This window comes from Canis lupus, chromosome 23 (assembly GCF_048164855.1).
Source record: "Canis lupus baileyi chromosome 23, mCanLup2.hap1, whole genome shotgun sequence".
NCBI lineage: Eukaryota > Metazoa > Chordata > Mammalia > Carnivora > Canidae > Canis > Canis lupus.
The window spans coordinates 10,686,437-10,706,917 of NC_132860.1; the positions used below are offsets into that span (position 1 = coordinate 10,686,437).

General features: G+C 51.6%; 1 protein-coding gene across 1 annotated transcript in view; it reads right to left on the bottom strand.

Moving 5' to 3' along the window:
- Window positions 1-18,473, bottom strand: part of OTOG (otogelin) — a 90,310-nt gene extending 71,837 nt beyond the window's left edge. The window contains exons 1-15 of the mRNA XM_072793691.1: window positions 18,401-18,473; window positions 17,912-17,972; window positions 17,685-17,745; window positions 14,075-14,150; window positions 13,105-13,197; window positions 12,777-12,931; window positions 10,429-10,547; window positions 8,718-8,923; window positions 7,735-7,865; window positions 7,425-7,531; window positions 6,901-7,010; window positions 6,382-6,510; window positions 5,440-5,548; window positions 5,108-5,154; window positions 4,517-4,662 (exon numbers count right to left, since the gene is read on the bottom strand). Coding sequence (XP_072649792.1) covers window positions 4,517-4,662; window positions 5,108-5,154; window positions 5,440-5,548; window positions 6,382-6,510; window positions 6,901-7,010; window positions 7,425-7,531; window positions 7,735-7,865; window positions 8,718-8,923; window positions 10,429-10,547; window positions 12,777-12,931; window positions 13,105-13,197; window positions 14,075-14,150; window positions 17,685-17,745; window positions 17,912-17,972; window positions 18,401-18,473 — 1,623 coding nt within the window. The remainder of the gene's footprint in view (window positions 1-4,516; window positions 4,663-5,107; window positions 5,155-5,439; window positions 5,549-6,381; window positions 6,511-6,900; window positions 7,011-7,424; window positions 7,532-7,734; window positions 7,866-8,717; window positions 8,924-10,428; window positions 10,548-12,776; window positions 12,932-13,104; window positions 13,198-14,074; window positions 14,151-17,684; window positions 17,746-17,911; window positions 17,973-18,400) is intronic.
- Window positions 18,474-20,481: the final 2,008 nt, after the last annotated feature.

A 20,481-nucleotide genomic window follows, 5' to 3' on the forward strand; every position in this document is an offset into this window, starting at 1 on the left:
GGCCAGCTTAGGCAGAGCTTTGTAAAATTTTTGGACTTTATCCTCAGTCCAAAGACAGCCAGAGAAAGTATAATCTGAAAGTGATATAATCAAACAGCAGAATGAGGCAAGGATTAGAGCTTGAAACTTTTCAGAAAGGCTTTGTGCAACAAGCTATGACCTTTCTTCTAAGCTCATTCCCAAGGAGACATAAAAATCCCTGAAACAGCTCAAAACCATTGTATCTGAAACATTACCTTGTTTGCCAGACCCACTCATCCCCTGTCCCCCTCTGGACCTGTCATTGGTGCAGGAAGAAAGACTGCAATGCTTTAGTCAAAGTCTTAGGCTCAGGCCTTGATGTCACTGAAAGCTGAGACCTTAAAGACCTCATTGAACTTATCCACACCTCAGTTCTCTCCTTCAGGAATAGAGAAATACCACAATAGTTGGTCTTGCCTCGTTTGATACAGGTAAGAAAACGTGCCTGGAATACTTTGGAGGTTGTATTTGTCAAAGCCCAGAGAACATTACAGCATAAAGAGTGAACCCTAATGTGTACATTTTTTTTTAAATCAGGTAGGAGTTCAAAGGATCCCAGAATGGAATGTAGACTATGACAAAAGAATCTAACTGTATTACAAATATATCAAACAACCTCACTGAAAGAGGGGTGCAGGGAAAGGTGTTGACTTAAGTAACTTTGGAAATAAGTGGAGTTTGTAAGACTAAAGGCAAATGGAACTGTGTATAAGTACTGCACTCTAGTTGATAAAGTTCTTTCCCATGGATATGGGTTAATAATTCCGATACTTCTATACATGTATACTGGAATTGAACAATTAGATAAATGGATGATGGATGTGGAAGCCAGATTTCTCACAGTCAGCGTGGGCATTTATAGATAAGCAAGGGGGGAGGCTACAATGACCCACATGGTAATAGATTAGAGTTGGCACATCAATATGAACTTTAGCGCATAAAGATATACAGAGCTATTGATAGATTATCTATAGATACGTATATATACATTGGTTATACGAGGATATTCATAAGTTATACATATTATTTCCTTTATCTGTAGGCTAAGAGGGTCTAAAAGAAGTGATACCCCAGTAGCAATGGTGCACACCTAGTACCCCAGATCTTGCTGTCTAATACCGTTCTCCAATAAAAAGAGCCCAGAGCATCTGATAGTATTTTTTCTGAAATGGCTGACTCTAGGAATGCAACAGGAAATATACAGCAAGAGCCTGGTGCATCTTGTAGGACCATAAAGTAAGGCGGTATACACATTGACACACACACACTCAGACACACACACACACTGATGGGGCTATGTCAAAGAGACTCCAGAGCCAACTGTAAGACTGCCCAATGGTCAAGTTAGAAAAAGTCTTGAGTAACAAAATAAAAAAGTATTGGATTCTTACCCAAAATATAAAATAAATATCCCTGGATCCATGCTGACATACATAAATGACTGAAAGAAAATATGTGAGGGGGAAAGAAGACAAGTCTCCTGTGCAGAAAAATTCCAAATAATGTATGTAGAATCTCTGCCTTCAAGCAGAGGGAGCATAACTTTCCATTCGCCAAGTATGGGCAGAGCGTAGAGACTTCCTTCCAAAGAGAACAGTATGGCAAGGGGAGAAAAGAAGGCTAACTCTACATGGAGAATGTGACAAACACTACCTCAGCCCGATGACCAAGGTCAACCTCAACAGTGATAAACCATGTTGGTATATGTACCCTTGATAAGATGTGATGAAAATAGCAATTTACCTCTTATCTTCCTCCCAAAATTCATAAAACCACTCTAACCATGAGAAAAACATCACACAAATTCCAGTAGAGGGGCATTCTACAAAATATCTGACCAGCACTCCTCAGAACTTTCAAGATCATCATAAAGTCTTAGAAACTGTAATAAGGGTGGCTCAGCTGGTTAAGTATCTGACTCTTGATTTCAGCTCAGGTCATGATCTCTGGGTGGTGAGATCAAGCCCCGAGTGAGGCTCCACACTGGGCATGGAGCCTGCTTACGATTCTCTCTTCTCCCTCTCTCAAAAAACCAAAACCAACAAAAAAACACATACACACTAAAGAAAAAAAGAAACTGCAACAGCCAGAAGAGCCTAGGAGACATGATGACTAAATGCAATGTGGTATGTTGGAATGGAGAAAAAAGATATTAGGCTAAAAAAAAAAAATAAGGAAATATGAGTAAAGTGCAGATTTTAGTTAATGTACCAACATTGGTTCATTATGTGTAACAAATGTACCATACTAATGTATAATGTTAATGATAGTACAAATTAGGTGTGGGATTTATGGGAACTCTATGTACTATCTTTGCATTTTTTCTATAAAATCTAAAACTACTATGAGAAAGGTCTACTTGAAAAATATTTCAAAGGCTGTAAACACTGCCCAGATACTGGGGTAGGTGTATAAAGAGGCTGTGACAAGCTTTCCGGACTTCCAGCCTTGGGTCTGGCTCAGCTCCCCCTCCCGCTGGCTGGGGGTTATCAGGAACACCCCAAGCCTCTATAGACCTGTCTTATCATATTTTAAGTGGAGAGAATAATAATGATTACTACATGGGGTATTTTGAGCCTTAAACTAGAGGTCCCATGCAAAAGTGATTAGTCAAAGTAAAAAGTACTGTGCAAATACTTTATCATCATCATCCTTTTTATTAACATCTTCACCCTACCCCCTTGTGTTCACCCAGGACTGAAGTCATGGCTTCATCTTTGACTCTTCCTTCTTCTCTCCCACACACCCTGCCCACTTTACCAGCCAGTTGCCAAGTCCTTCTGCATCGGCCTTAATGTTTTCTAGAACATTCCAACCTCATTGCTTTCTTTCATATGATCTAATCCTCCTGGATTGCCCTTTCTCCCCATCCTCAAACATATATATCCTATTTCTATTTATCTTTTTAGGCCCACTTTAGGTCATTCAGCCCAAATGCCACCTCTGCCATGAGGCTTTCCCTGATCCTTTCTTCTGACCTGTAGGAATATTTCTTCCTCCACAGAACTCCCCTCTGATAGCACTGCTCTTGTATCTCACCATGAAGCACCTGTCCTGAGGACATGAGTGACTCCCTCATCAGGCTGCGAGCTCCTGGTGGCTAGGATCAGGGTCTGACTCATTTGTGTAATCCTCACTGTGCCCTGCACAGAGCCAGCAGAAGACTAGCTTACTGTTCATCAGCATGGATGAAGTCACAAGGAGGAGACCTGGCTCATGGTAAAAGGAAAGTACTATCAAGAGGCACTGTTGAGCAGTGAAGCAGGTTACCTCAGGCCAAGGCTGGCTGGCCACCATCTAGAATGTGGTAGAGAAAGGGTTGGTAAGGGACCTCCAGGGTCTCATGGCCCCAGGTATTCTAAGACTCTAGAACTTTGTAAATGGGAAGGAGTTACACTGGGTGGTGTCTGTCTGCTTGCCTTTTCTTTTGCCTCCCTCAGGATGTCATGGGAGCCCCCAGGCTTTTGAGGACAAGTGTTCTGATTCAGAGAGCAGCCAAGGGCAAATCCAGGCCATTCTCTGGTAGAGAAAGAGGAGGGGATCACTCAGGCCTCAAAAGGAAGAAAGCACAGCCGTCTCCCTTGTCCACAGCCCAGCCTGGGTCCCCAGGGCCAGGGAGGGGACCTCTAAGTGATGTCTGCTCACACCTGACATCAGTGGGGGAGGACAAGGCAGGCAGGGAAGGGGGGTTGGGGGTGGCTGCCCCAACTAGGGGTGTGAACCCCTGCTCTACTGAGCAGGAAGGAGCTGAGTGTAGCCCAGACCAAGGCTTATGGGGTCAGCTCTGTATGGTCAACTCAGGGAAAATGCAGTCACGGAGAGACAGACAAACTCACAACTACCTCAGATATGTGAGTTGGCGATTTTCTCAGTTATGTTCCTAAGCAGCTGACACAGCTCAGGGGTCCCCTCCTCTAGGAAGTCTTTCCAGATCACCCCTCCTCCCACCTGACCTCTTGAATAACAACAAGGAAAAGCTCCTCCACAGGGACCTACCCTGTAATGTCCACGTTGTCACAACTCCTATAACATAGTGGATTATGGGGGTACTTCTCTGCCTCACCTACCAAACTGCAAGGCCCAGGAGGGCAGAGCCAGATCTAATCCATCCCAGTCTCCGAGACCCAACATAGCTTCCGGCACAAACAGATGTTCAGTATTTGCTGAATGAATAAATGAGTGAGCAAATAAACATAGGGATGTTGAAGGTACAATCCAAGGAAGCAGATAAGATTAAATTGAATTAGACCCATTTTAGAGATTAAAAAAAAAAACAAAACACACAGGCCCAGAAAAGGGGAAGTGCCTCTCAGCTAGCAGATGTTCTAGAGACAGAACCTAGTCTCCTATCCCCTGGCTCGGCCCAGAAAGAATAGACATCAGGATGAGTGGGCCGTGGAAGCCCTGGGACCCTGCCCGAAGTCCCTCAGCCTCCCGAGGAGGCAGAGAGCAGAAGCGGCTGGCTGGAGTGGGCCTGAGGGTGCCCAGCCCTTACCAGGCCACAAGGGGCATTCTGCAGCGTCACTGTGAAGGTGCCCGAGGAGCGGCTCTTGGCCAGGATGTACTGACACGTGGCAGGGAAGGTGTACCGCCGGCCGTCAAAGGTCGTGAAATGGATGTCACCAGTCACTGAACACTCGGCTGAGGGACAGAGAAAGGTGGCTGACATGGGAGCTGCCCCACGGGGACTGCCTCTGCCCTGCGGGCCCCGAGCATGAGGAAGGGACAGCACCCTGTCCTCAGGAGTTCGGGCGGTGTTTGGAGCCCTGGCCCCCCCTTTCGACACTGGTCGCTGGGGAGAAGCAGCCCTGCCCTCACCAGCCTGTCTGAAGGGAGATACAGCCCTGCCCTCGGCATCTCCCCCTGCCAGGAGGCCAGTCTCCGTGCAAGGCCCCCAAGCTCAGGAAGGTCCTTAGATCTGCCCCCACAAAAGGCCTCCCTGACAGAGGCTGGAACAATCCCTTAACCAGGCAAAGTGGCTCTGAGGAATCAAAGTGGGTCAAGCTGGGAACTGCAGGCCTGGCCCCCAGAACTTACCTGCCCCCAAAGCTGTGAGACTGGAGGAAGGGAGTAGAGTCAGACATACCTGGGCAGACAGATGTGCTGCACACCCACTTGCCTGCAGTGCATGTGCTGAAACAGAGACCGAGGAGGCAGGGCTCACTTCTCCAGGCCTAGGGGAGATGCTGGAGGACTGCAAGGTCCACAGAGCTGCTGCCCCCAGCCCTCAGTCTTCCCATCTCTAAAGTGGGTGGTAGAGACCTCCACCTCCAAGGGTTAGATCTAATGAGATCTCCTGAGATTTAAAGATGCTGAGTGAGTGCCCCCATGTCACCAGGGCTCCCAGACCCCAGATGGGCAGCCCTGTTGGAAAACCCTGGAAATCACCACTGCCCCACCCCCCAGCTGTGGACAGACCAGGCGTTGCAGTCTTCTTTCACCACAGAGCCAGTCGGGTACAGGGTCCCATGGAACTCACAGGGACACTCAGCTGGTGCCACGCAGTCCCCGTCCTCAAAGATCAGCCCTAGGGTGACAGCAAAGGCCCACTTAACTCACCTCCACTCCTATTCACAGACCGTTTATGGCTCCCCGGGGCCATAAGATCCCTCATCCAAGCTTTTACCACTGAGCCCACTTTCAAGCCTTCTCCTGCATGAATCCTTGGCTCAGGCCAGATCTCTGGACAAATAATCTCACCTCCAGACCTTTGCTCTGAGAACTGCCCACCCCAAGCAACCTGCATACTGACCAACTTGTCTTCTCCACCTCTCAAAAGCCTGTCACTGTATCTAGAACCAGCTTAGGTACACCTCTTCCAGGAAGCCTTCCCTGACAATCTCTCCCCTCACTGAATTCCTATGTCTCTTCTTGTCTGAACCCCTGAGTGGGTCCTCACTGCTTTATGCCTTAGATGGGAGCCATAAATAAACATCACTGCAACCAGATTGTGACCCCTAGAGTCCATGACTGTATATATTTTTATCTCAATCCCTGCCTACCCATGGCCTGCACACTACAGATATGCTGCAAATTTATATCCCCCTAAAAAACGTGGGTGAGTGTTTAAGCAAATTCATACATGATCAATGAAGAATGAATGAATGAATGACTCGTCCTTGTCTACACACCTTAAAAAGCTCAGTCCCAATAACATGAAACACCCTGATGAACTTCTCAAGAGCCGCAGTGCCACCCCCACCCCCACCTCCCTGAAGCCAGTCATTCATTTATTCCCTCCCGAGTTGTGTGTTCCTTCTCCCCTCATTGCGCAGATAGGCACCCTTGGGGCCCCTGATCACGCTCCTCCGTGCCAGCCCAGGAGGACACGGCCAGGCACCCGCTCTGCCCCTGGCATACCGTCGGGGCAGTAGCAGCCGTCCACACAGGCGATCTCGCTGTCCACACAGGATGCCCGGGACTGGCAGGAGGCGGGGCAGCAGGCGATGCACTCATTGTAGGTAAAGGCCACCTCCTTGCAGTGCACGGCTGGGAGGGGGGGCACGGGGAAGGGGGGAGTCGGGCCCCAGCTCTGCCAGGACAGACCCAACCCCTTTTCCAGGCCTTGGGGTCGGGGGAGTGAGGGCTGTGATCTTCCTGTTCCCCTAGTCCCAGCGGGAACCCTGGGTGACCAGAAAGCAGGCAAGAGCCTGGGAGGCTCGGAGAACCACGCTTAGCCTGCTCTGTGGCCGCAGGCCAGTCCCTCCACTCTGAGCCCGTTGGCTCCTCGGTCACACGAGGATGGGGCCTCAGGCCTTACAGCGCCGACAACTATGGGCCTAAGCAGGACAGGACATTGAGCTGAGCCCGAGGGTGCCACCCACAGCCCAAGCCAGAGCTTGTCTGAACCCGTCCCTGCCCACCAGCAGATGCACCCACCGCACTGCCAGAGCTGGGTCCTCCAGTCCTGCAGGGGCCGCCCCGCCTGGGCGCACGCTCGGGCGTACTCCGCCAGCGCCCGGCACCAGGTGGCTTCGTCGCCCACTGACCTGTGCAGGGAAACCAAGCGTCACGCCAGAGCCCGCTCCACCACCTGCCCTCCCGTACCCTCTAGACACTTCCAGGGTGCAGGGCACCCCTCCTTGTCACACAGCTAGGAAAGAGAAACCGGGAAGGTATCTGTATACAGATGGAGGCAGGACACCTGGGTTCTAGTCCCACCATTGCCATTGACTAGTGTGACCCTGAGGGTGTCAGTCCCTATATCTGGGCTTCAGAGAATAGGGAAGCCCTGTCCACCTATGAAGATAAGAATTTCCGAGCTTTGGGAAGCATATCTGTCAGGGCCTGGGATTAGCAGCCCCCGTGGCCCATGTGCTGAGCCCCCTCCCCGCCACCCCTGCAGCACCGGGACAGGTCTCCCCACAGCCCAGCGGCAGCTCCACGCCTGGCTGGCTACTCACTGGCAGAGATCACTGGTGCAGCTGGCTGTGAAGGGCAGAGGGCTGACGTAGGCATGGCAGGCATCAAAGGGGGGCCTCAGCAGTGCCTCGCACCGGTCGTACACACCCTGGGCAAAGGGCCACAAGACAGAGCTGGGGGCTGCAAAGCCACTCACAGCCCTCTGACTTCACCAGCCCCCACGCCGAACCCCAATTTGAGCTCAAGAGAGAGGAGAAAGATGGGGAGAAAAGGGGTGGTGCACAGACTTTTTCTAGGAGGTGGACAGACACTAGGAGGGGTGGGGGGAGGCACTCTGCCTGAGGCCCAGACCTGCATGGTTCCCGCGCTCTGCTGCAGACACGGTGGGCGAGGCAGGGAGGAAGTTGTAGGCCTCAGAGGCTGGTTGGGGGCCTGCTCCTGCCAGCTGTGCACAAACTCAGCCACATCGTCCGTCAGCTTCCCTGGAGGGGAGAACTAGCATGACCACAGGTGGATGGCGGGGAGGGGGCCGTGGAAGGCTCTAAGTAAGGGAGGGCAGGTGGAGCCTGAGAGATGCCAAAGGTGGGCAAGGAGTCGAAGAATCCAGCCTCCCAGCTCGCATTCAGTCTGCATTTCCCAACGGAGCCACTCTCCTGAAAAAGCTGGTGATAATAGGCAAGAATGCTCGAGAACCTGTAGTAGCTCCCTACTGCTCCAAACTGGGGGAGGCAACACCATGCAATCCAGAGACAACTAGAATGTGAGCATGGACAAGCTCCTGCATTTCTCTGAGCCTCAGTTCTCTCATATGTGAAATAGGGCAAATAACTCGCCCCCCCATGAGATTACTGCAAAGACTGTATGTTAAGTGTTCAGTATGTTGTGGGTGCTCAAAGGTGTCACTTCCCTCCTTCCAGCCAGAGTCGCCATGATTTGGCCCTGCTACCTTCACTCTTACTTTACCACTCCTCCTTAGGTATCTTCAGGTCCCATGGAGCCTTTTCTCTTCCTGGCTCTCTCTGGCTTTCTGCTCCCTACCCCTGACACATACTCATCTTGCAGGATCAATCCCACCCAGCAAAGTGCCCTTTAGATCCTCACACAACCGTAGTAGGAGTTCTCATTAGGACCATTTTACAGACAAGAAAACTGAGGTTGAGGGGTTAAGAACATGCCTGAGGCCACACACTTTGTAGGAAGGGGCCCCAGGCATCCCAAAGGGTCTTTAGTACCATGATCCCAGGGTTCCACCCAAGGTCTCTCCCACCCACCCAGCCTGACCCATCCCCCACCTCCACCCACACCCCACAGAGGCCACTTGCCCTACACCTCACCATAGCTGGTCACCAAATCATCCTGGGGGTCGGCATTGTTGTTCCCACACAGCCCATGAGTCCAGCCCAGGAACTCCGGGCTCATCTTGATGTAGACAGCAGAAGCGCCATCCCAGGCCAGTGTGAAGGCTGACTGATGCCGCACAAGGACGTAGCCAGCAAGCCGCTGCAGACGCACGTTCCCCATCACATGGGGCAGTTGGACCCTGCAGGGTGCAGCCCAGAGCTTCAGGCCGTTTACACCACCTACACTCATCCAATCCCTTCACCAAAGGACCTGCCGCGTCCCCTACCTGCAGGACCCATCATGTACCCAGCACCTGCCTCATCCACATGCCACCGGTAGCATGGGATCTAAGGCCCCCGCTTTCCCTCCCCCTGACTTTCTGGGTATCTGAAGTCCACCATTAGAGAGGGATTCTTTTGTCTTCAGAGTTTAAAACTTGCTTTTAAAATTGCAATTTCTGGGGCACCTGGGTGGCTCCGCTGAGTAGAGCATCTGCCTTTGGCTCAGATCATAATCCCAGGGTCCTGGGATCAAGTCCTGTATCAGGCTCCCTGCAAGAAGCCTGCTTCTCCCTCTGCCTGTGTTTCTGCCTCTCTGTGTGTCTCTCATAAATAAATCTTTTTTAAAAAATTAAAAGAAAAATAAAATTGCAATTTCCCCGGCAGGATAAATCTTAGAGTATCTGAAGCTGTCAGCTCATTTCTCCTGGATGGGAGAAATGGTATAAACAGACATTTATGTGATTTGGTTTTTTTGGTGGCAAGCAAGAAAGGGGTAGGAAGAGGAAAAAAGCTGAGGGATAAAGAAAACCAGGAGAGGAAGAAAGGATGCAGGCCCATAGCAATCCCGACCACATTCCCAGTTTTACTGGGATAGGCTTTCCTAGCCAGTATGGAATCTGGCAACTTTTAATCCACTTCAAAGTCAGGAAAGAAAAACAAAAACAGGGTCTAACCAGCCAAAACTGGAACCCGAAGATCCATATACCAGTCTTTTCTTCACAGGAAAAGCCCCTGGGCTTTCAATGTTACCTTGAGCCCCAGAAAGTGTGGTTACCCAGTTTCCAGATTGGAAGCAGGAAATGAGACCAAGAGAAGGGTCCTTGCAGGAAGACTCCTTCCCCCAACCCAGCAGCAGCATGAAGGGACAGCAGACAGCAAGGGAGGGAAAGGACAGTGAAGACAAGACACAAGAAAGACTTCAGAAGAACCACAGTCTGGGCCATGTGGTGTGGGGGCAGAGTCCTCATTCCTCTGCTGCCAGATGTCCCAACAAGGTAAGTGACATTGAAATGCCCCTTTGCAATCAGAAAAGGTGACAATGAGTTCAAGGTCTCCTCTGAGGAGGCTTGAACTGTGTATGATCCACTCAAGAAGGTTCCCTCGAAATTGTGAAAGAAAAAAACTTAAGCATGCTTTCCGTGCTATACTCTATCTCAAAAATTCTGCTGTTGGCATGAATACCCACTGCCTGGAAATGCACAGGGCCCTCAGAGTCTCAGAAAATCTCGAGGGACTCATCGTTCCACACACCCAGCTGCTGGGAAACCCCACTGGCCAGCCAGTATGTTCCTGCCCTGATGGTGGAAACTCTTCGGTTTGCCCCCAGAAAACAGTTTTCTTTAGGCTATAGAAGGAAGATGCTCACCATCCCTCACCACCAGTGTCAGGGGGCAGGAGAGCTCAGAGCTGGTGTCATAGTTACCTCACGCCTCCGAGGGTGACCTCCTTGGCCAGACGGATCTCCTGCTCACCCGCAAAGAAGAGGCTGACGGACCTGGAGCAGGTGTAGGGGGAGGAGCCGCACTGCGGGTCGTTGTGCACCTGATTGAGGGGGTTTAGAGGCCAGTGACACCCCATGGAGCTTCCGCTTAATGCTCATCACCTACCTTCTACGTGCCAAGCACCCTTCCTCTGTGATGTCTCCCAGTCCCCACAACCCCGCAGGAGGACAGAGCTCCGATTATCTGCATTTCCCGGAGGAGGTAGGTGATACTCAGAGAGGTGAAGTGATGAAGGTCAACACACGCACACAGCCAGGATTCCAACCCAGGACTCAGGCTAAATTTCAGGGCTCTTTCCAGTACATGGTGCTGTCTCCCTATTTTTGTATTATTATTTTTTTTTTTTGCAACCCAGGTTATCTCATCAAATTAAAAGCCAAGATCTTCACTCACACCGTCTGACACACAGAACACACACACACACACACACACACACACACACACACCCCTCATATATTCACAGTGCACACACTAACCATGACCCGGACAGGTGCGGTCTAGGCCTTCCTTGCACACACAAGCACGTGTGACCTGTGTCACTCCTGTGCCGCCTGTCACATGCACATCTCCTCTGCCCCCTCCTCAGATGGAACCCATACCTCAAACCCCTAAGACCCAAGAGAGGGAGGAGAACTGAGGCTTAGGGAAAAGCCTGAAATGTTTCTCTTCCTGGTGTAGAAACCCTTCCACTAGATTACCATTCAATGTGTCTAAGCAGGCTGGGGTCACTCCAGCTGAAAGTGGGGCTTGTGAAAGCCACCCCACACTCTAAACTTGTCAAGCTTTGGATCATGACCCACAGTAAGAAATATAAATATATACATATATAAACAAAACAAAAATTTTACAAAATAGTATTTACCCCTATTAATGTGTGATGCATCCACATTATATATTCTATTCTCTTTGGGGTTTTTTTCTCTTTTCTTTCTTCCTCCCTCCCTCGCACCTTCCCTCCCTTCCTCCCCCCTTCTTTCTTTCTTTTGGCAGGGTTGCTAGTTCTAATTCATTAAGTTTATTTCAGAATCCATGAATGCGTTGCACCCCGTTAGTCTAAGTAATTGTATCTGTCACAAAATGACAGTCATAAAAAAACTCTGATGTGTGATACGCCGAGGCAGAGAGGGCATCCCATCCAGGCATGGCCCCTAGGGCGGCCCCGCGGCAGGGCTGTGCCGGAGACAGAGGGGCATGCCTGCTGGCAGAGGAGTGACAATGACCACGAGGATCTCCCCAAACTCCCAAGCCTCTGGCCCTAACTCTGCCCTAACCAAGGTGCTCCTCAGCAGAGCCGGCTCCCAGGCTGACTTTTCTCCGGACGGAGGTGTACCGACCAGTGCCTGAAGCAGACACCCCGCACCACACATGGGGTAAGCATGGAAATCAGATCCACCTGACAGTCTCACACATGTGTTCGTATACAGGACAAACATTTTCTGAGCGCTAATCTGGGTCCTGGGAACACCGAATGAAAAGACACGGTCCCTGCCTGGAAAGCTTCTATATGGTAGAGAAGACCAACCTGGAAACAGACCTTTGTAAGAGAAATGCACTGACAATGCACCAATGCAGAACTTTGGTTACACAGAGAGGAGCCCCTGAGCCAGCTTAGGAGGTCTGCGCATCCAGGAGGGCTTCTTAGAAGAGGTAACCCTGAACGGAGTCGTCCAGGACCTCTATCATTTCCTCAGAGGCACAGTGCTCTTTGTTATCTCAGGTCCTCAGCACCCAAATTCCCTTTATCTGGAATGTTCTCATGTCCAGCCCTCAGACCTGTGACCCTCCACTTGGCTAACTCCAATTCATTCTTCAGATCTCAACTTAAATGTCACTTCCTCACGGAAGTCTTCCCTGATCATCCTTCTTACCAATAAGCAAGGTTAGGTTTCCATCGCATGCTTTTCTAACATTTGGTATTTCTCCTCTGAAGTGCATTCAGTTGCACTTGATTCATTCGATTTGATGTCTGTTTCCCCCATTAGTCTGTAAGCTCCACAAGGACAGAGACTACATCTGTGTTACTGTCCACAAGGCCACCGCCAAGCCTTGTGCCAGGGAGAGAACAAGTATGTACCTAATACTTAATGATGAGTGACTAAATCGGTAACTGGCCAGGGGCAACCAGGAGTGAGTGGGTGAGAGGGAACCATGGAGCCCCCAGCTCCTCCCAGGTGTAGACTGTCTAACTGTGACCAGCAAAGCCCTGGCCAGGACGACCTCCAGAGCCTAGTGGAACCTTCCTAGAGAGGCAGGGCAGGAAAGGCCTCACCTGGACTGAGAAAGTCTGGCCCTCAGGCTCATGCTGTCCCACCAGGGTGTAGCTGCCCTTCCCAGAGAGGTAGTAGTAGAGACCGTCAAACGTCTCCACATGGTGCTGTCCCCAAGCCCGGCAGATGCTGTCCCGCTCAGGGCCGGCGTTATACACTGTGCCAGAGGAAAGAGAGCCTGTCCATGCAGCTGCAGTGGGCACCAAGCCAGCTCTTAGCAGGGCCCCTGACCTGTGCCCCCTCCCCAGCCTGGGTCTCCCAGGCCTTAGGCTCACAAGCTTTCCCTGTACCCACAGCCCACCCCCGGGGTGGAATAGAGCTCAGACTCACCCATCTGGCAGCGTGGCCCGGTGGCATTGAAGCGTCTGCAGTCACAGAAGGCTGGGTACACACATTCGCCCCCGTTGAAGCAGGAGAACAAGTCTGCAGGGGAGACACAGAAGGTACCTCCCCACTGAACCAAGATGGGCAGGACCCATTGATACAGCACCTCCCTCATGCCAGGGCACCAGACTCAGCCCTTCCAGAGCTACATGGAACTCAGATCCCCACCCACAGGTAGCCCCAACATTTCTCAGGAGCTAGCCCTAGTGGGGGCATTGGTAGGGTGCCTCAGACCCAGCTGCCTGGCTCCCTCCCTGACAGGCAGGCAGCGTGGGGGCTCAGAGTACCTGTCCTCAGTATGCCTCGAGTGCCCCCCAGGCCAACCCCACCTGGGCCTTCAGCTCCTTGCACTGAAAGTTCGTGGCTGCCACACAAGGCAGGCAGACTGAATATGGAGCACGTAGGGTGAGTGGGGAGATTGCTCAGAGATCTTCAGGTACCTCTCTTCCTCACTGTTCCCTAAGCTCAGGGGAAGAGGCTTAAGCACGACCCAGGGAAGGGGGAGATGCCTCATGTTTGGAATACGGGAGACAGGCCACAGAGCATGAGAAGACAAAGTGAAGCAGAGTATGGTGAGGGAAGGAGCCATGGCACAAGAGAAGGGGCCACGGACACAGCACAGGGTAAGGGGAGAGGCCGCGGACACAGGGTGAAGAAGAGGGGGAAACAACCACTAAGCAAGGAAGCCCAATCACACTGGCATCAGAAAGTGTGAGAGGGAAAAGCCATGGGGCCATGGTCATAAGAACAGGACACTGGAGAGGAAGCCCTCCTCAGCCAGGCAGGAGACAGGAAAGCAGAGTTGGAGGCTGGGACTGGGGAAGGTGGGAAGAGACCCTTTGCAGGGCAGAGAGATCACAGGAGGCCCTGAGGGAAGCCTGGCCTGCCATGGGCCACAGGGAGGGGGGCCACTTACAAGATGGTGCACATTTGGCCCGATGGAGCCGCCTTTCCCAGGAAGACATGGCCAAGGAGTCCAGGACTTCAGCCTCCTTTTAAAGACAGAAGGAAGAGAACATGGTCAGGGAAGGACTTCCTAAAGGTCGTGGCCCTCCCTGTCCATCGCCCAGAGGAAGGAGGCCCCCCACGCCTCCGTCCTCCAGCCACTCTCCCTCCCCAGGCCCACCTCTGAGAGGTCCAGGAGCATTTCAGACCTGCCCTAGAGGAGTGAAGGCTGGTTTTTAACCCTCCAGAGTGGCATCTCGGTGGCCTGAACACATTCCCTCCCCTCCGTGCTCCCATATCCCCCAGCCTCCCTGCCTCCTTCCCTCTCTAGTACACTTTCATGCCCTCACAAAACCCAACACAAAACCCCCTTGTCGGGAGAACAAATACCTCGGAAACCACACGAGGCAGACCTAAGAAACAAAGGCAGCCCCTCGCCCCAAGGCTGGGGAACATCTCATGCCATCGCCTACCCCAACCTTCCTCACGGGTCACCACCCACAGTCCTCAGAACTCGGCTCCACGCCAGGACTCTCCCTGATACCATAAATCTGAGGAGGACACAGGCAAAGCGAGGCGAGAAATCCTATCTTCCAGACCAGAAATCCCACCATGTGGACTCTCTGGATAGAAACCATCTGAAACTGGAACTGTTCTGAACATCAGGGGTGGTCAGTCAGCACGGAGCTAGCTGACTTGGATGCCTGAGCTCTCGGGACCCTAGTCTGAGGTGGCTCATACCACTGGGACTGGGGTCCCAGTAAGCTCCTCCCCTCTCAGAGCCTCAGCCCCCTCCTGTGTACAGCTTCCCCGTGTGAAGGGGACAAAGTCTCTGCCCTCAGGGAGCCCGTGTGCATGTTCACAGGGCCAACAAGGCACCGACACACTGTGCTTCTCAGTCTCACGTGTCCTCCTTCCTCTCTGTCATCTCCACAGCCTCGGGCTGAATCCCCAGCCTCAGGCAAAGGACTTGGAACATGGAGAATACCCAGAACCCTTGGTCCCTGGAGCCCAACCTCCAGGGGTCTTTGCCAGTCTCTCCACTCAACCCTGGGCAGTCACTGCCCCCCTTTGCACTGTCCTACTGACCCATGGGAAGTCATCGGCCCCTCCTGGGCCAGGTTTCAGTGTTCTTGTGCCCCTTTGGCCCCTGGTTCCTGAGTCCTCCCCGGCTCTCCTTACCCTGCACACCCAGCCTGAGCCCAGGAGTCGGGCTTCCCACCCTGGTGGTAATCGATCTCACGGGGCCTCAGAGACCATGGGAAAAACGATCACCTCACATCCCGTAGGCCCCAAAGAGCTCTTAATGAAACCTTTTTGTGTCTTTGTGTCTCTCCACTCCTCACCCCCACCTCAGATGTGGCTTCTGAGATCAGTGTTAATGAGGGCAAGATAGGGTTGCAGAGCCAAGGCCGTTTTCTGGAGAAATCTTTAAATCCTGCTCAAATGATTTGTCTTCAGTATAGATCAAAAGTTCTTAGACATTTTGATGCCAAGAACCTCTCTGACAATCTAGTGAAGCCTATTGACCCATTCTAAGAATAATGTTGGTAAACACATAAAACACAGGATGACAAAGACATGGATTATATTGCAATATAGTCATGAAAATGTTTTATTTTATAAAAATGTGTGGCTTCGTAATATTTCGACTACATTAAATAGCAAGATCTAGCAGCAAGTCTTATCACTGCCAGAGTTTTGTAGCAGTGAGTATAAATGAGATCTGGAAATGACAAGTGTAAGGTGCTATCACTGTGTCTGTGATTTCTACTGGTGACAGTCACAGACACTGCTACTGCTGTATTGTGGTCTGTAGCCTATAGTCATAATTAAAGGGAATGCTAACTTTCAGTTAAATTGAGGTAAATAACATTGCTTTTACCCTCCCACCCTGGCCTATACTATGGATTCTCTGGACAACGGCTGTGCTTTATAGGAATGTGGCAGCTCTGAAATGAAGGTCAATTGGCTGCTGGTCTGGGCCCCCGACCCTCACCGCTGAGGTTATTCAAGGCAGAAGCCCTCGAAGGATCCCCAGGTTCACTTTCTAGCTAATGACCTCATTTCCCCACACCCACTCCAGTGGCTTTAAAGGAAGGCCACTCCAACCCCTTATTTGCTCTGAGGAGTAATGTGAGAAACCCACTGGGGTTGTCTGGTCCAGATGCTTCCCGAAGGTAAAGGGAGAGAGGCCTACTCTAAAATCCAGCGAGGAAGGAAGCCTGCTAGGGGAATGAGGTGCTTGGGTAAGGATTATTTTCTCCACTAAAACTCAGGGATTCCTGGAGTCCTGGGGGGCATTTATGTTGTGGGGCAGCAAGCTGGCTCCACCAGGAGTCCTCGTTTCACTTGCTTCCTGGGGGCCCCAGCAGGTCACCCACCTACCTTGATTTCATCACATAGAAAAAGAATAAGAGGGTGCCTAGGTGGCTCAGTCAGTTAAGCATCTGACTCTTGATTTTGGCTCAGATCATGATCTCAGGGTTGTGAGATCGAGCCCCACTTTGGGCTGTCTGCTTCTCTCTCTCCCTCTCCCTCTGCCCCTCCCTCACCTTATCTCTCAAATTAATTAATTAAAAAAAGAATAACAATATTATCTTTCAATTCAAACTACATCTGAGTGTGATTCTAAAACTTGTGGCCTGGCTAAGTGGGCAAACAAAAAATAAATAGCCTGGATAATCCACCCCTTACAGAATAAGCATGTCCTCTTCCTGCCTTGGGGTCTTCATACCTATTTCCAAAGGGCAGGTATTTGGGAGCACATTGTTTTCTATTACAGGTGATAGTCCCCAACCCACTGGCACAAGGGCTGATCCCTAGGGCCAGGGTGCATGAGTTGAGGTTCTAGATGCTCTATGGATCTAGCTGTGGGCAGGCCAGATTTATAACACGTCTATGTTTGTAGAATAGACAAGTACAGGACAGGATTGGAAAGAGTACATGAGTCACTTGACCCAGAGACCAAAGAAATTTGGCAAAGTGAGAAAATAAACTATTACCTCTCCTGAAAGAAGGGAGAATGCCAGGAGGGTGGGAGGGCAACGTACAGACTCAAGAGATTAATAGTTTGCGGTTCTCCTTCCCATCCACACAATGTGAGCTCGTCCTCACAAACCCCACCGAGTGGCCCAGTTCTTGTCTTTCCCTCTCAAGGCACACTAGCTGGAGCACTGCTCAAGGTATGGAGTGGGGCATCTTACCGGTTTCATACCTTCCCAGATCAGGCCAGTAAGAGGGAACTCCACTCGCCTAAACCCTCACCTTTGTGCTTTCACCCCAGGGCGGGGGAGAGTTCAGCTATGTCCAGATTGCATCTTAGTGCCCTCCTCCCCAAATGAAATAAAACAAAAACAAACTGAACCAACTACAGGCAGGGTCCCAAGAGATTAGGTAAGTGGGAATAGAAGTGTATCATGAATTTGCATACTTCAGACATATACTAGGGACACTGTCCCCCTTCCAAATAACTGCAGAGACAACCTTCCTGCAACCTATAGAACTCCCTGTCAGCCCCGGTCCCAGACAGAAATAAGCCCCTGCCCAGTGAAGCCCCCCTTCCCCAGGCCTCCTCTTACCTGGCTTCCCATCACTGTTGTAGCATCCTTTATGGCAAGGGACACCTCCTGCTGTCTGTGGCTAGATGAGAAACAAGCCTAAGGTGAGTGAGGGAATAAGAATGAGCCATGCCTTCCCACCACCCCCAAGGGCAGCCCACCCTCTGTGCTAAAACGCTGGGATCATCCACACCAGAAATAAAGATGGGAGTCATGGGTGGGGCAGCCACAACCTTGCACCTACTCACCTGGGATCCTGGGCTGGGTCAGGCTGCAGCTCTGCGTTGCCCTGGGGTGTGGGTGCTAAGCCTGGGAAGGGGGATTGCTTTCCAGTCAAGCCAGGCCTCCCTTTCTTGGGTCTCCCACCTCCTGTCCTGGATCTTCTAGGATGCATCTTCACCCCCTCATTCTCTCTCCCTACAGATTTCAATCCGTTTCCCTCTCTGGTGACCTCTCCAACAAGGGTCTCCCACTCTCCCCCTACTCTGTGCCCCTGTTCCCTCCAGCTCGCCACCCTGGGTGCCTTCCATCCTGCCTAGCTTGGGACCCCTTCTCCCGGCTGTCTCTGGCCTCTTTTTCCTTGGCGCCCCTCTCCCCTCTCCCCTGCCCTCCCCGCAAACCTCCTTTTCCTCCCTGTCTAGAACCTCCCGTCACCGTTCCCCCTACCCCGCGGCCCCCTCCAGCCCACTGCCCTGGCACCGAGAGATGGCACCCGCAGGGACCGGCCGCCGGCTCACCCCGGGGCAGCCAGACGCAGGCCAGCAGCAGGCAGAGCGCCGGCGAGGGCGCGCCCAGGCCCGGGGACCCCATGGGGCGCGCGGAAGCTGCGAAGCGGGAGCGCACGGCCGGCCGAGTCCCTCGCCTGCAAAGGCCGGGTCACCCTCCGCTCGGCGCCTCGGCTCGCTCTCTGGCCCCGGGCCTCCGCCCCGCCTCCCAGGCGCTTGGCTCCTCCCCGAGCTGGAGCGACTGGATGCCCAGCTGCCCGGCTCCGCCTGTGGCTGCCCCTCCCCAGAGGGGGCCGCATTCAGATCAGTGGGCTCCAAGTACCCCGGGGGAGCAAGGAGGTAGCCAGTGCACCCCGCAGCATCCCTTACTCCTCAAAGATCCCCATCTTAGAAACCTGGGTCTCTGAAGGCCCTTCCGTTGGACACCCACGATGCTTGTGGAAGTCTGGTCTTCCACTCTCCTTTCACAGAGGCCCCGGGGCCTGCCACTCAGTGGGCAGTTGTCAGTGGCAGAACCAAAGCTCAAGCCCGCAGAATCCGGGCCTGTGCTCCCACCACTCACTACTACAGCTTCCTGGGGCTCCAAGTCCCTACTCTACCTCCAGTTTTGAGCACCTCTAGGGAACGGATAGTGACTTAGTCCTCTTTATGTCCAGCACTAGTTCAGGCCCCAGCTGAGAAAATATTGACTGATGATAGAAGTGCGTCACACTTCCATATTACCGCTCCCCTCGAGACCAGACTTTAACAACAACAGCAACAACAAAATGAAAAAATAACCAAAAACAAATGAAAAAACAAAACACCGATTTAATTTTGTGAACAAGATATACTCCCTGTCCAGGAGGAATGTTAATGCTAATGCTAGAACTGTGGGATTAGGAGCCTTGGGAACCTGTGCAGCATTCTCTTGGCCAATAAGTTATTGGAACACCAACCAGATGCAAGTCTTGCAGGTGATGATGATGATGGTGGTAGTGGTGATGGCGGTGGTCCCAGGAGACCCCTAGGCAGGGATATAGACTTGGGATGCATTCATTCATCCACTCAACAAATTTATTGAGCATCTATTTCTTACCACACAGTGTTCTGGGAATATAGTGATAAATAAAGCATACAGCCCCTCACAGAGTATTTGAAGCCATGGGCATAGATGAGAGGAAGGGGAGGGAGCTAAGGATGGAAACGTAACAAGCCCTGGTTAGAGAACAGGTGAGGGCAGAGGAAGCTTGAAAAGGAACATTCATAGGAGAGGAAAGCTCTGACTCAGTCCCCACAACCAAGAGGGGAAGCATTTAAAGAAGGAGAGAGTCTATGAGGGTGGTGGTCATGGAAAACGATTGAAGTGGCCCATGGATTGCATCCCCCTTTGAAAGGCCATTTGCCACTCTGCCTGGATTCCAACTATGAAATAACAGCCACACGACTTAGTTAAGAGACGCAGAACATCAACAAAGGAAGTTGGAGGGGAACATATTTTGAGTGTCTTTCCTGGACCTTTGAAAATCCCACAAGTCTTCCCCTTTTATCTCTGACTTAACTAGTTAATACTAAGGTGAGGACATGGATAATATTTCAAGGTTTTTCTCCAGGAAGGATTTACATCCTAAACTAGGTGACAATTTAGTCCCAATAAAAATAAGTCTGTTGGCAAAACTTCAGATACTAGAGATAAGATGAAAAACAGGAGGGTTTTAGGTGTCCCTGAAGTTACAGTTGTAAGTGGTTCACTATTTTGGGTTGCTGTCCATCTCCCTGTCCCCTGCCCCCTGACATGGTGCAAACACCCCCCCCCCGGGTTAAATCCAGGCACAAGCCCCCTGATCAAAGATCCCCACTCTCTCCCATACGCCCCTTTCTTGACCCCCTCTTTCCTCTCAGTCTGTCCCCGACTTGGTTCATCACTGTCTTTACACTCCAGCACTAGACCTAGGAGTTGAACAAACTGGATGAATTGACTCAAATGAACCAGATGGGATCTGAGCCCTGGGTAAAGGTCAGCAGTAAATCAAGATGTCACTGCCAGGCCCTTCCATGCCTCAGTGAGTGTGTGTGTGTGTGTGTGTGTGTGTGTGTGTGTGGAGTGGGGTGGG